This window comes from Colius striatus, chromosome 15, assembly GCF_028858725.1.
Source record: "Colius striatus isolate bColStr4 chromosome 15, bColStr4.1.hap1, whole genome shotgun sequence".
NCBI lineage: Eukaryota > Metazoa > Chordata > Aves > Coliiformes > Coliidae > Colius > Colius striatus.
The window spans coordinates 5,162,384-5,176,928 of NC_084773.1; the positions used below are offsets into that span (position 1 = coordinate 5,162,384).

General features: G+C 38.5%; 1 protein-coding gene across 6 annotated transcripts in view; it reads right to left on the reverse strand.

Annotated features, from left to right (window-relative positions):
- DOCK3 (dedicator of cytokinesis 3) overlaps positions 1–14,545 on the reverse strand; it is a 199,864-nt gene that overhangs the window by 171,050 nt on the left and 14,269 nt on the right. For all 6 annotated transcript variants that reach the window (XR_009819784.1, XM_062008169.1, XM_062008167.1 and 3 more), the window contains exons 2-3: positions 8,826–8,909; positions 1,977–2,017 (exon numbers count right to left, since the gene is read on the reverse strand). Coding sequence is in view for 5 of the 6 variants with exons in the window: in XM_062008169.1 (XP_061864153.1) it covers positions 1,977–2,017; positions 8,826–8,909 (125 nt within the window). In the remaining variant the exon portion in view is untranslated. The remainder of the gene's footprint in view (positions 1–1,976; positions 2,018–8,825; positions 8,910–14,545) is intronic.

Here is a 14,545-nt window from a genome sequence, read left to right on the forward strand (position 1 = left end):
TTCCCAAAAGGTCCTGAAGTGGTCAGAAACACTGCTGTATGGGAAATATGCTCTGGTATAAAATACATGGCTGAGTTAACTAGGATCAAATGAAAAGGTGTCATGATAATCCTACAAGGCTGCCTTGGAAGGGACAAGAATGATTTAAAAGAAAACATCTAAGTTTAGTCAATTGTCTTCCTACTGCAGAGATTGTGTGAGCCCAATAATCCACTAACAGGTGACAAGCAAGCAGGACAATGGCGTGACAAGTAGGAAGAGTTCAGAGATCAGCATGCAGTTAGCTGAAAGGAATAAGTGACAGGTAGCTACCAGGAGAGATGCAAGGTAGACAGGACTGCCAGAAAGGTGGTTTACTGCGCAGTTTGCAGTATAGCATCAGTAAGCTTCCAGACCAGGCCTCCATATTGGCACACTACATTACATTACAAGGACATAGGTTTAAAAAAGAACACGACAAAAAGCCCACCATCAAATTTCTGTTGAGTCCCCATACCAGTCTTTCACTAGGGAAAGAATTGTTGTATTACTCGCTGCCCTGGAGCTATCTGTTTTCCTCCTCCTTTCCAACAAAAGCTGTTTACACCCACTTGGGATAGCTCTGGTTATTTGCCTTCTGCTGTTCCCATAAGGGCTGGATTCTAACCTTGCCTATGCCATTGTGTTCTGTGATGAGACACAGGGCAAAGAGGCAATATAAACCAAATTCTTCATAGTGTTCCATCATCTCTGTAAAACACAGGGCCCTGAATCCTCAGGACAAACCCAGTCAGAAGGGTAAGCCTGAACTTCAGTGGGGAACATAGCATAAGCATTAGTAATCCTCGGGTTAAAAACCAGCTGACAGCCTCTGACAAAAATGCCAGGAACCAACTGTGGGCTTTAAAATTTTAGAGCTTCAAAGCAGTACAACTTAGGAAGAAGAATTTTAATGGAGGGGATTGAAAGTAATACTAAGTAAAGATGAAACAAAATGCTATGAAAGAAAATCTTTCTTCATAGTCAAGACTGAAATTGCAGAAGGAAAAAAAAGATTCATGGAACAGGAATAGCTTCAGCAGGGAAAAAAAACCTAAACGTGCATGCTTTCAGCTGCATGAAAATGGAAACGGAATTGATGCTACTTCAGTTTCTTGTTTGGTTCACTTCAAGTTAATGCTGTTTATTTCTGTGATTCTGTGCTGGTTACCTAAGAAACCAAGGAAGGTTTGAAGGGCTCTCCTACCAAAACTGAACACATATTCAAGCAGACGATGTACCAACATGCACACAATGAATGCAGGCTTTTCTATTCCAAGACTATTATAGTCAGGAAAACATAATACAGATAATATTCCTTAATATAGATAAATATGACAAATATACTACTCTGATCTTTTTTTAATACAACCTGTACTTAAACTAAAAGACAAGGATGTGATGCTTACGCAGAAGCAACTATTTACATGTTTGGATACATTCATTAACAAAAACATACATGCACTTGCAAAAAAAATCATATCAGAACAGTCAAAAAAGTTCTCCAAGAGCAAAACAGGGATATGATTGGAAAATAACCAAATGCAGTGGTTAAACTGGAAAAAAATCTGAAAAAAAACTTGGCAATATCCTTTTTCATCAGCCATGTTTCACAGCTATCTTAGGTCAGTAATGAGTTATTAAATGTGTTCTTTTAAAACTCTGAATTAAGCAGGTACAAGATCACCCACCCATGCTTTTCTTAGGGGAGTTGGGTGGAGAGCATCAAACTGGATGAGACTTATAAATGTTAGGAAGACTACATGTTACATAACAGGAAGGTTTCTGATCCTTTGGGTGACTCATGACTATCATTCTCTCAATTTAGAAAAGAAATCCAATCCTCCCCCAGGGAAAAAAAAAAAGGGGGAAGGAAAATCCAAAGGATAATGAAAAGTTTATTGGCTTGCAACAGCTAAATAATCTCCCACCAGATTAAGAGATGTATTCACACTTACCTTTACATTGGGCTTCTTAATGGAAACACCTCTGTACCAGCCTAAACAGGGAAAACACACGGTATTAATTTGAGGCATTGCTTACTTTACACAGAAGCAAACTGACTGCAAACTATGCAGTTACAATGACATCACCTCAAAAAACAGCTGTGCCTCACATAGGTTAAGTTTTTTAAGGGTTTTTTGGTTTGGTTAGGTTTCATTATTATTTTGCTTTGCAATGATGACAATCAATTAAGAACCTGGAGTGTTCCTGTTTATTCCCACCAGCAATATAAGCAGCTTAGTATATTAATCACCATACTCACAATCATTAGCCATTCAGCACTCATGCAAGAATCTGTACTCAACACTTTTCTTACATGCTGGTACATGTGTTTCTTTGTAGTGTTTGTCTAAACAAAACCTCCAGACTTCAAAAATATGTCCTTTTAAAGACAGGAAAAGCCATTATCATACATTTCTAATATTGTTTAAGCAAACATAAATCCTTTGCACATGTCTGGTCTTATTTATGTCTATATATCTGTGGGCAAAGTTGGCCAGGCTCAGCCACTACACAAGCAAAGAGTACAACTGTCTGCACATCCCACTACTCAGATAATCACAAAAACTTGTCAAAACCCAACAACTTCACTAAATCTAAATCCACTTGCCATAAAAATTCCTTTAGTTTTTCCATCAGCTTTCTACTTTTAATTCTTTTTTTTCCTCTAAGGAGAACAGACAGAATTTAGTATCTGCAGCACTTAAAAGAGAACTAGGAATACTTGTTAGTGATTTTCTACAGAGAACAGACAAAATACAGTTACTTTGTTCTGTCTCAGAAAAAGGACTTAATATTTGGCTGAATTATGACATGAATCTCATTCAGAGATTTTGTTAGAGACAGCCTGCTAGTCTTCAATTATTGATATGTACACATTTTAAAGAAATCTCAGGCAATATAAAAGAAAACAATTGAGGAATTCAAGACATTTGCAAATCTTAGTATGCAAAAACCTAAAATCCATCTTCTTTGTCACACAAATTCCTCACAAAGCTCAGACATAAGATAAAGATTTACTTTCCCATTAAATTATTGCTTACATTATAAAACCAAACCCCTGTTTTTCAATTTCTTTCTTAGTTGACCAAACTTCATGGCAATAATATCAACATATATGCAAAAACAACACATCCAGATTCTTTAAAATGAGTTATCTCTGAAACTTCACAAAATCATGCCTGCATCACCTGCTTTTGAGTAACAGATGTTACATATTTTTAAGGTCACAGGGGAAAAATAAGGCAGCATTTATCCTGTAACTCATTGTTACCAACATTAAATACAGCATGATGTTACCTTTTACATTCTTAGACTCTGTATACCTTAGACATAAACATGAATTTTAAACTTTAAGGCAAACTTCTCCATAAATATGGTAAAAAAAATGGTTTTAGCTAAGTTTGTGACAAGAACTGTAAAAGTTAGAGAAAACCCCAACCAAGCAAGAAGCTATTGATTTAGATGTGTGGAGTAGTGGATGAAACATTTCCAAAAAATCTACCTTATTTATGATTTTCCTGTTCTTAATCCCAAAACAACTGTGTTCACAGAGTTGTAAAAAACTGGAATGGAAGGACCCCTGAGAAATCATCCAAGCATCTCTACAGCCACACTGCACAGTGATCCATTCCATCTAAACCTATCATTGAGTTTGAACATCATGTTTGTAAGGTGAAATACAGAATCCAGGAAAAAACACTGTCCTTTACAGCTGCTTTACTCAATACCATCTAATGACATTTGATACAACAGAGGAAAGTGAAGAGCAGGTTGATCGACAGCTCTGCCCTCTATAATACCCTACACAGCAAATAATCTCTCCAAGAGTAGCAAGAGGAATTACTTCCATGGTAATGGAATTGGAGAAAAACAAAGAAAAAGTATCCCTCTATGCTTGTTCCCCCTGTACATTAAGATCACCACTTGTTCATAATATATATTCACACTGTAGGTTAATTGGACACCAACAATAAAAGCCAAATTACTTAGCAGTATATGCAAGGATGGGTCCTTGTCCTTCCCTTTGCTTCTAGGGCATTTTCAGCTACACAAAGTATTAGGCTGCTTGCTTTGCTCCTCTGAAATCTAGAATTCAACAAGGCCTGTGAGGAGGCAGGGCCAGAAAGTGGACTGTGAACCTTTTTCAGATTTCCACTTAAGCACAAGGTCTGTCACAAAGAAAAAGCCCATCCCTTGTGAGCATTTGGTAGCAGAAAATCAAAAAGGTCCTAATTGAAAGGCATTGATCTATTTTTCAGAAAACTAAAGCTCAAATATCCAGGCTGTAGAAAAAAAATCAAATTCCACATAGAATTCCCTGACAAACTGAATTCTGAAAATAAATGACATATTTAAGTTAAGTCCTAAAGCTAAAATTGGTTCTTAAAGAAGGCACTGATAGTGGAACCTGCTCCAAGAGCTTGAAGCCTCTTTGTCTCACAAAACCAAGCTTACTTTTCAGAAATGTGAGTACCTCTCAAATCGGGAGGAAAGCTACCTTTTGTGTACACTAGCCAACAAACAATTGCTTTTACCTTTCAATCTGCATATAAGTTGCTGTGTAGAGCTAAAGGTGCTCGAAGTGACCCAGAAGAGGAATGCTAACACTGCTCAGCAAAAGCTTCTTGATGCTGAAACTACTCAATGCCAAGACCACTCTGTTCTGAGCTGCTCTGAGCTGTGCCAGGACAGGACGAGCAGCAGATGAATAGCCAACCCAGCCTGCCAAAACCATGTCAGGGAGCAACCTCATGCCAGCAGAGCCACAGGAATATGCTAATACTGCAGTCAGAGATGCCACAACAAAAGCAGAAGAGATAGAATGTGTTTTAGCTTGCGTTAGCCAAACAGAGGATCATCAAGAAGCCATTCCTGTGCTCCAAAGGACCAGTTTCAACAGCCAGGAAAGATCTTCCACAGCAGCTGTGTGAGTCCAAGGGACTCCAGTTCCACTGGCACAATCCACAAAAAGACAAAGAGGAAATGGGATGAAAAGGAAAAGAGGAAAAGTGATCTCACTGGAGACATCTTTTCAGGATACGTAACTGGGAGTGAGTCAATTTGGCCCAGTCAGCCACAAGACTGCTCTGGACTCCAGGCAGGAGGAAACCTGCATTGCTCCAATAGCAATCACAGTCTGAAGTGATTCCTCACTCATCACTATGGTACAACTGGAAGCCTGGTAAAGATATCCCTTCTGAAGTACACTGAATTCTTCAAGAACTTAAGAAAAAATCCTAAGTGCATGCTCTATCTGCTGCTTAGATACTCCAAATACTGGAAAGCCTTCATTTGACTATACTGTCACTGCTGGAATAAGACAGAAACTTTAAATATATTACGTGCATGTCTTAAGAACACTATTATTCACATACACACAAATTAAAACCATGTAAATAAATGCTTGTGTGGATACCAGAATTTGCATGGGTAAGATAATATTCATTTAACTGGTGCTTCAGGCATCAGATAGTGTTATTTTTCTCCAGTGAACGCATAAAAGTCTCCAGGTAATAATTAAAGTCACTGAAGTTGTAGCATTTTTAATCAAAAGAAAACTGCTCTCTAGTAATAAAAGTAAATGGACAAATCGGGCATTTTAAATTTACTCCAAATGCCAGTGGCAGAGCAATAGTCATATGACTTGAGAAATAGGCTGTTCTTTAGAACACGCTGTCCTCATGGGTATTTCAAACAACGAGGATGCTCATGCTTTGTCCCTTGACCTTTGTCAAACTCGGCTTTTCAACATCTGTAAGTGGCATTCTATTGCCATACCCTTTCACCTCCTCAATGCATGGTATGTAAAGCAGAAAACACCACTTGTGGTTTCAACTCTCACTCTAAGTGGCAAAATCTTTAGTAGGAATAAACAGGTAACAGAGAGAGGGGAAAGTTGTGAAAGACAAGCACATGTACAACCAATATCTTGAAGAATATCTGCTACCTTTGAGTGACACCACTGGAGGACCTCACAGTGCTCTGTGCAAATAGTAACTATAAAACCACCCTAGTAATGTCACATACTTTAGAGACAGCATAATGTTTGCTAGAAACTAGCTTTGAAAGAAAAGCAGACAGTAAGTCCATAGGTTTAAACACTGTCACAGTGAATTATGGTGGGGGGAAGCAGTGGGAGGCATTTCTCAGATTTAGACAGAATTAGAAAACAGCAAAGTAATTGAGATGCCTGTGGTCTGGTAGGAAAGGACACACAGTGGCAGGCACACAAATTGATTGAAGTACAAGAGTTCAATTTCAAGCACTTGAACAAGATCAATGGTTACAAAGACAACTGTATTTCATTGCACTTTGTTTAAAATATGCATAGATAACCATATTTTTAATATTTTTTGTGTTATCAATTGGTACTCATTTATTAGCCTTGAAGAGACAAATACACATACATGATGTAGGAAATTTCCTACTCTTTCACTGAACCACTTTAACTGCAGTGACTGCCTGTTTAGAGCAGTCACTACAGAAGAGCACTTGCTCTGTTATAACAATAATACAGTTATTCACTAAGTTATTACAAGTAAAAATAAGCATATCCAGAAGTATAGCTAGTATTTGAATCTTTGTCAGCCTTAAATTCTTTGGCGAGTCTCCAAATTCATTCTTCACATCACTGGAAGGTTTGTATCCATGTGAATCCTTTTAACCCTGAGAGCAAAGTCTCTACTGGTGAGAATTATGCACAGACTATTCTAAGAAGTGAAGCTGAAACAGCAATGGAACTTCTGCTGATTCCCACAGCAGTGACCTTTATTTGCATGGGTTAACATTAATTTATCCAGTTTGTCTAGACAAAGGAATCCCCAGCAATTAATGCAGAAGTAGATGGTGAGGTGTATTTCATTCTAGATTTGCAAGGCAAGCCAAGGACAGTGTTCAACAACTGCTTAGACAAGAATGTTTAAACAACTGCTTGTTTTTCTTCTAAGAACCTCCTTTGCACATTTAGTGTGCTTTTTTGCATAATTCACACATGCAAGAGCTGCAGCACAGATCATCTGAATATTTAGTATTTAGAGATCAACTTCATATTGTGAAGTTCCAGACGTTATTATCAAAATCAATGTATCTCTTTATATATGTAAAGGCACCTCAACCAAAATGACAGGACAGAGAGCTTAAAAAAACACAACTGAAAAGGACTCTGTACAAACATCTCCTTCCAGTCAAGAAACCACTTTGTCTGAGGGCCTCCTTTCTCAGCAATTTGCTTCCTCAAAGGCAATTCACACCAGTTTTCAACCTTAAAATTACTGGCAAAGGAAATAAACAGCCTAATTATTACAACATTGTAAAGAGACATGGGATTATCCTTTTCCTTTTCTGTAAGCAAACCACTCCTTGGAGAACATATCTTTATTTTGTAGAATTCTGAACGTTTCCTCGATTATCAGAAATGGTTTGAGAACACGACTGCTTTCAGCAATATACACTGTTTCCCCTTAGTGTTGTACTGTCCTGTGCAAAGGAATACATTTTTCCTGAGCTTGTACCATATACAATCAAGACCTAGTAGAATGACATGTAACACTCAGTGCTTCAGATAAAGCTTAGCTTGTTACACCCCATGTGTTGATTTAGTTATAAAAGAAACTATTACCATTTGCAGGTGTAACACCACATGTATTGTTTAAAGCATGCTGCTACATGGATTAAACAGCACCACTGCCCTGCAAAACTTTCACTCAGCAGAATGTTTTTACAAGTGTAGGTGAGGAAGCTACTCCTTGCCTAGAAAAACAGCATGTATGAGGTCCCACTTTCATGAGGAGTTAAGTCAGTGTGTAAACAAACAGAACACCTGAGTACAAGTAAAATCTTCAAGAGCAAAAGACAGTTCTATGCGTAAGAGAAGAAAAGCAGCCTCCTGACAAGTATGCAGTAGGTTTGTGTAACGACAAACACTGGAGATAAAAAACAACTGTAAACTGAACAAACATGAAAACACATCTACAACTTTCTGCAATGTTGATTTGGAATTCAAATTTCTGTTCAATTTGAGTGTGTTTCGGCTCTTCAGGATTAAAGTTACATTATTCCACCTCAGACTACAGTGAAACATGTTCTCATACTGTATCTTGCTCTGCTTCTCAACAGACATGTTTTACACCCTTTGCTTGAACATCAGGGTAAAAATCATCTGCTTTTAAACATAACTTCAATCATACTGTTCATGTGAATAAAGCAGAGGATTAGGACATTCAGTTTATTCACACAGAGACATCTCCAGCCACATAAGAAAGAACTATGCTATAACATTTACAATGGCATTTTCCTTTAGGCACAAAACCAGACATTAAATAAATCCAAAGCAATCCCCTCTAAATCCATATTCCATACATTTTGCAGTATTGCTCCTAAATGATTTGCTAATCTATTTCATAAATAATACTTTTCATGTGTTCAGATGTTTCTAAATAATAAACACTGATAACTGAAATGCTTAATAGTAACATTGAGAAAACATAGTAAGAAAAGATTCTGATTATATCCTTCACATGATCATAATTCACTATAAGACCCAATTACAATACAGTAATCAGGTCAGGGTTCAAGATTTTCTGGACAGATGGTTAACTTAAAACACACTGACCCCCTATCAGACTGGATTAGTGCCAACAGCACTCAGCCCTTCCTACGGAAAGTGGGTCAGATTAGGTTTTATTCAAGTGCCTTGATATGATGCATCATGATTTCCAAACAACTCACTAAAATCTGCCAGATTAAGATATTTGTATATTCTTATAGAGAAAATAATATCCCTTCTTGGACATCCCACTTACCTTCACATTTCTCTAGGATCTGGACAGTTTCACCTAGTTCCAGGACCAAGCCTTGCGGTACAGCTCCTCGGAAGCTGCATATCACTAGAGGGTGGGGAAAAACAGAGACACACACATATGAGGGTTGAATCTTTGTGTGAATTTTTTCTTCTAAGCATAGCACTTTAGCTCACTCCTTGCACAAAAATAGCTCTTACATAGCTGCCCAGAAAACCCATCAGCCAACTTATCCTCATCAGATATCAATATTTCGTCCCTTATCAGAAATTAAGCTCAGCAGCAACATAAAGACTCTGCTTTTAAAAAATATTTTTCAATTAAGCAAGACTTGTAATCACTTTAATCACCAACCCCTGATTCATACTGCGTACCAAGATTTCCTTGTCTCACAATTCTTACTCTACTACACAATTCACCGATGGAACAGGCAGTCTTCACTGCAAAGGTTACTATGGGAAGCCAACTGCAGGAATTATTTTCCTCCGTGTTGAAACTACCTCAAGTATCACCTGTGCAACTAACACACTGCAAAAATCCTGTATTACCATATGTAATCATATTCAAGCAGATAAATAAAAGAACACAGAGGAATATGCACTTCTCATACGTGCTAACTAACGTGACATAGATCGTAAATATTTTTCTAGGTACCTTTAGTTTTCATTTACCAGGGGAAATAAGAACCTATCTTCATGTTTCAGAACATGTGAACACAGTAAAAAAAATACTAAATAAACCTGAAGTTTAAAAAGAAATTAAAAAATTATCATAGTATAATGATACCTTCTTTAACCACATTTATTAGTACACAATAAGGACATGGACATGGGTAATTACATGAAACGTGATGAGGCAAAATAAAGGCTGAATTGCAAAGTCAACCCCCTCAAGTCCTGTAATGCCTGTTCATCAGCATTTAAAAACTCAACCAGGCACAGATTTAATTTAGTCATTCCAGTACCTTGTTCTAAGTAAAGACTCAGAAAAGCTCAGGAAGCATGGCTTGGGTGAGTGGACACTGAGGTGGATCAAGAACCGGCTGAATGACAGAGCCCAGAGGGTGGTGATCAAGACCAGTGGGGTTCCACAGGGACTGGTTCTGGGGCCAGTCTTGTTCAATATCTTCATCAACAACCTGGATGAGGGGACAGAGTGACCCTCAGCAAGTTTGCTGATGACACCAAACTGGGAGGATTGGCTGATTCACCAGAAGGTTGTGCTGCCATGCAGTGGGATCTCGGTCGGCTTGAGAGTTGGGCAGAGAAGAACCTCATGAGGTTCAACAAGGACAAGTGCACCTGGGAAGTAACAACCCCACACACCAGTACAGGCTGGGGGTGACCTCCTGGGGAGCAGTTCTGCAGAGAGAAACCTGGGAGTCCTGGTTGATAATAAACTAAACATGAGCCAGCAATGTGCCCTCGTGTCCAAGAAGGCCAATGGCATCCTGGGGGCATCAAGAAGAGTGTGGCCAGCAGGTCAAGGGAGGTTCTTTTCCCCATCTACTCTGCCCTACTGAGGCCTCATCTGGAGTCCTGTGTCCAGTTCTGGGCTCCTCAGCTCAAGAGGGACAGGGAAGTGCTGGAGAGAGCCCAGTGCAGGGCCACCAAGATGATCAGGGGACTGGAACATCTTCCTTATGAGGAAAGGCTGCAGGAACTGGGGCTGTTCAGTCTGGAGAAGAGAAAGCTGAGGGAGGATCTCATAAACATTTACAAGTATTTAAAAGGTGTATGTCAGGAGGATGAGGCAGCACCTTTTTCTGTAGTTTATTTTCTGTAGTGTCCAGTGACAGGACAAGGGGTAACAGACAAAAGCTGGAACATAAAAAGTTCCCCTTAAACATAAGGAAAAATTACTTTCCTGGAAGGGTGAGGGAGCCCCTGGCACAGGCTGCTCAGGGAGGGCACAGAGTCTCCATCTCTGGAGGTCTTCAAAATCCATCTGAATCTGCGACCTGATCTAAGTGGACCTGCTTTAGCAGTGGGTTGGACTACATGACCTTTATAGGTCCCTTCCAACGTCTACCATTCTGTGACACGCTCAGCCACAGGGTATGCGCTACGTGTCACCTGCAGACACAGAGGTGCTCTGCCAGTGGAACTCCCCAAGTTGCAACAGTCATCCCCAGTGAGCATCCCCCTACTTCCTAATTTAAGGGAACATCCCCCCTTCAAATGCAAACACTCAAGCCATGGTTGAGATGATCCCAGGTGGTGGAGCTGCATTTCATCTCCTCCCAGAGTCTCTTTTTACTTCAAAGCCATCAAATTTCTTCTGACTACAGACCTTAAAGCAGTGACCTAGAACAGAAGAGCATGATGGAAGCTGAGACTATCAGCTACACTACCTACTACAAATATGTTTCTTGACCGTTGCATTTTGAAAAAAGTATAAGGGGAAAAAAACAACAACAAACTGCCACCAAAATAAAACATAGCTTCAACTGTGTGCACAGGGATTTTAACAAGAAAAAGGTAAGAAAGCACAAACTACACATCCCAGGCAAACACCCACTCAGATGAGAGTAACATAAGAAAGAATTTGGATCAAAATCTGAAGAGGATCAAAGGGCATCAAATGTTTGCTCTTCCACACTGAGACTCGGTGTTTAATTAAAAGAGGGGAAAAAGTAGGGATTCCATCAGCAAACTTAAAAAGTGCTCTCCCAGCACTGTCACCACTGGTTAAATGGGGTTTAAAATTCTTGGTTACATTAGAGACAGGAGAAATCTAACAATTTAATCCAGACTGGAGTAACGCAGACAACATCACCCAAAAAAACACTAAGCTAGTCAGCATGCTGGCTTCACTCTGGAATCATGAAGAAAACACTTCTCCCCAAGTGCAAGAACACTGACAATTGCCAAACACTGAACTGGCAGGCCACAATCAAACCCTTAATGGCTTCTCCTTGCCTCTCCAGTATTTTACATAGCAATATCCTTTAAATACAGAAAACAGGGTACAAACATATTTTACATTGTTTTACAAAGTAGTCTTTTATTAAAATAACATAACCTTTCCTTTCAGATCAACAAAAATGCTAAAAAAATCAAGTATGTCTCAGAAGCACAGGCTTTGACTACTCCTGGCTGAAAAGCTATTACTGAAAACCCCAGAAAAATGGAGTAGTAACAACACAGCAAAAAACCACATTATTTTATGAGAGCGATTCTGGACACATGATTATGATTCTATGATTTTAAAAATTAGTTTCTACATCATAACATTAAATTTCCAGGCCATTTTCAACTGCTCTGAGCATGCCAAAACTATCCTAAGACAGACACACCAGTTCCTGGATACCATTAGTGGTTGTAGGCAAAAGAGTAGTTTGAATTGTAGAGAGATTAATGACTGTCTGGTGTTAACTCAGTTGAGTCCAATAAGAAATAGTTGGTCTGAAAAACTGTATTGCCTGTTAACACTGCATTAGAAATTCTGAATTAGCAAACAGCTGGCTTCCTATGACAATTATTTACTATATGAAAGCTACTGAATAAAGTACGTAAGCAGGAAAGAAAAGGGATTTGATGCAAGTACTAGCTCATTTGTCAATAGATAGTTGCTTGTCATGTAACAATAAAAAGTCAGATTGGAAGGAAAGCTAAAGGCAAGGTATCAGGAAAATAGAGTACCAGCTTTTTAACTGCAGATGTAACCAATTTTTAAAATATGGCCAAAAATAAGGACTTTTAATATATTTAATCTTACTTAGAAATCATTCTAACAGATTTGTTAGTTTATAGGTGCAAGCTGTCCATTTATAAAAGGATTCTACTGGTCACACAAAGAAAATCTGATAAAAGAACTCTACTGCATCAATATGTATTCAGCTCTTTAGTATTCAGAGTACTCGAATAATAAGATAGCCAAAGCTCTTTTCTTAGGCTTGCTTCAGTCAGAAAAGGACAAACCAACACACATCACAGAACAAAAATTAACTGATGCCATCAGCTGTAGATACAATCTGGATGATCATTCTCAATTAGAAAGTAAATTCACAAACAAAAAGGACACACACTTCGCGTTCCTCACTCTTAATACAGTAGTATGAAAGCTAATTCCTTCATGGATAAATCTGTAGCCATCGATAAATGGTGTTAAGTCTCTTCTGTTTGACAATTTTAATGATCAATAGAGTATGTGAATATGGATATTTTCCAAATATTCTGTTGTTTCATTCAGCCATATCTCAAGAGCAGTTGACTTTCTAGCTGCCATGAATGGAAGTCAGGAAAAACTAACAGAACCCAAATAAACTGAGTCAATACACCAAATTCATGTATTTTAAAAACTATTTAACAAGAAGAAAAATTAACATTTCCAAAACACAAAAGAATGGTGAAAATAGCTACTGATTATGACTGGATCCCTGGAGTCTGAGGCTATTTTATAATAAGCCTAATATAAGCTTCCAAAAGCTAATTCCAAACTTATGGAAGGTAAAAAATGCACTGTGCAACAAAGTCTTATTTATGAAGTCACTATTGGGTAAACAATTCTTCTTAGTATGATTTGAAAAATATGAACACAAATGTATCTGGGAAATACAGAATAATTTAACCATTCTGGAGAAAGCAATTTACTGAGAGGACTCCAATAACTGACTTCTGTCCTTCCAACAGAGCAATTCTTATACAAACAATCTGTCAATCAACAACTCTCCATCATTTCTTACAAAAGTAAACCTCTCAGTCACGAGAACACAGAAGCAGCAGCTTTCACCAACCATATTAACAGATCTGAATGATTCCTCCTGGATTCCAGGACAGACTGCAAAAAATATTTAACATCTAATTTCAGATATTACACACCCTTGCCATCATTCAGGTTTCTAAGGGGGCTATAGTTTCCCCTCACGAAACATAACTTCAGCCAGTAGTTAAACCCAACACCCTGCCAAAGAGGAATGCTCTGACAAAGCAACATGTGTCTCATTCAGGAATTATCTCCAAGCCAGAGGTTCCTTAGCTATGGGACTTGTATTATACCAAAGTGGGACACAGCATAAGAAACTCTTCGCCCTGCACCTCTGTAATTTAATGAGAAAGGCACAAACTAGTTCACAGAGGCAGCTATGCCAAAACTACACCGTTTCAAGGAACTGCAGGATGTAACACGTAAGAACAACTGGCATTGGGATAACAGTCTGGAAAGCCAAAGATGCAGGAGGACTGACTCAGAAGTGTTCTCCTTGCCTATGCACATATCCTGACATAGAAAAGCAGCTGCATTCTAAGCCACCAGCCGAAAGAGAAACTGCTTCAAAAGAACAAGGGTTCACAGATAAACATGACATCTTAAGAAAGGGTCAGTGCATCTTTGCACAATGAACTGGCACAGGTGTATGCCTTCTTCTATACTGTCTACACTTTTATACCTATTTCTACACATTGCAGTAAAGCCTAAAAAAATATATTTTGACATTTCATAATGTTCTATTTACAATATAAAGTATCAGTTCAGCCCACAAGAACTAAATTCTTTATTTTCATAAAAGAACAGAGCCCTCTTCCTGCCCTTCCCCTCCCCACTAATAGATACCAAAACTGGAAGTAGTTATTTAAATGGGCATGAGAATAAAAATCTCTTCAAGAGGTTTCCATGTTTACATTGTCCTTTTTCCTTCTCCAAATCTAAACTGTTTCTCTAATCATAAAGGTAGAGTTACTCTTTATTTCTCATTTTGTCTCTTTCACAACAGAAATCACTGC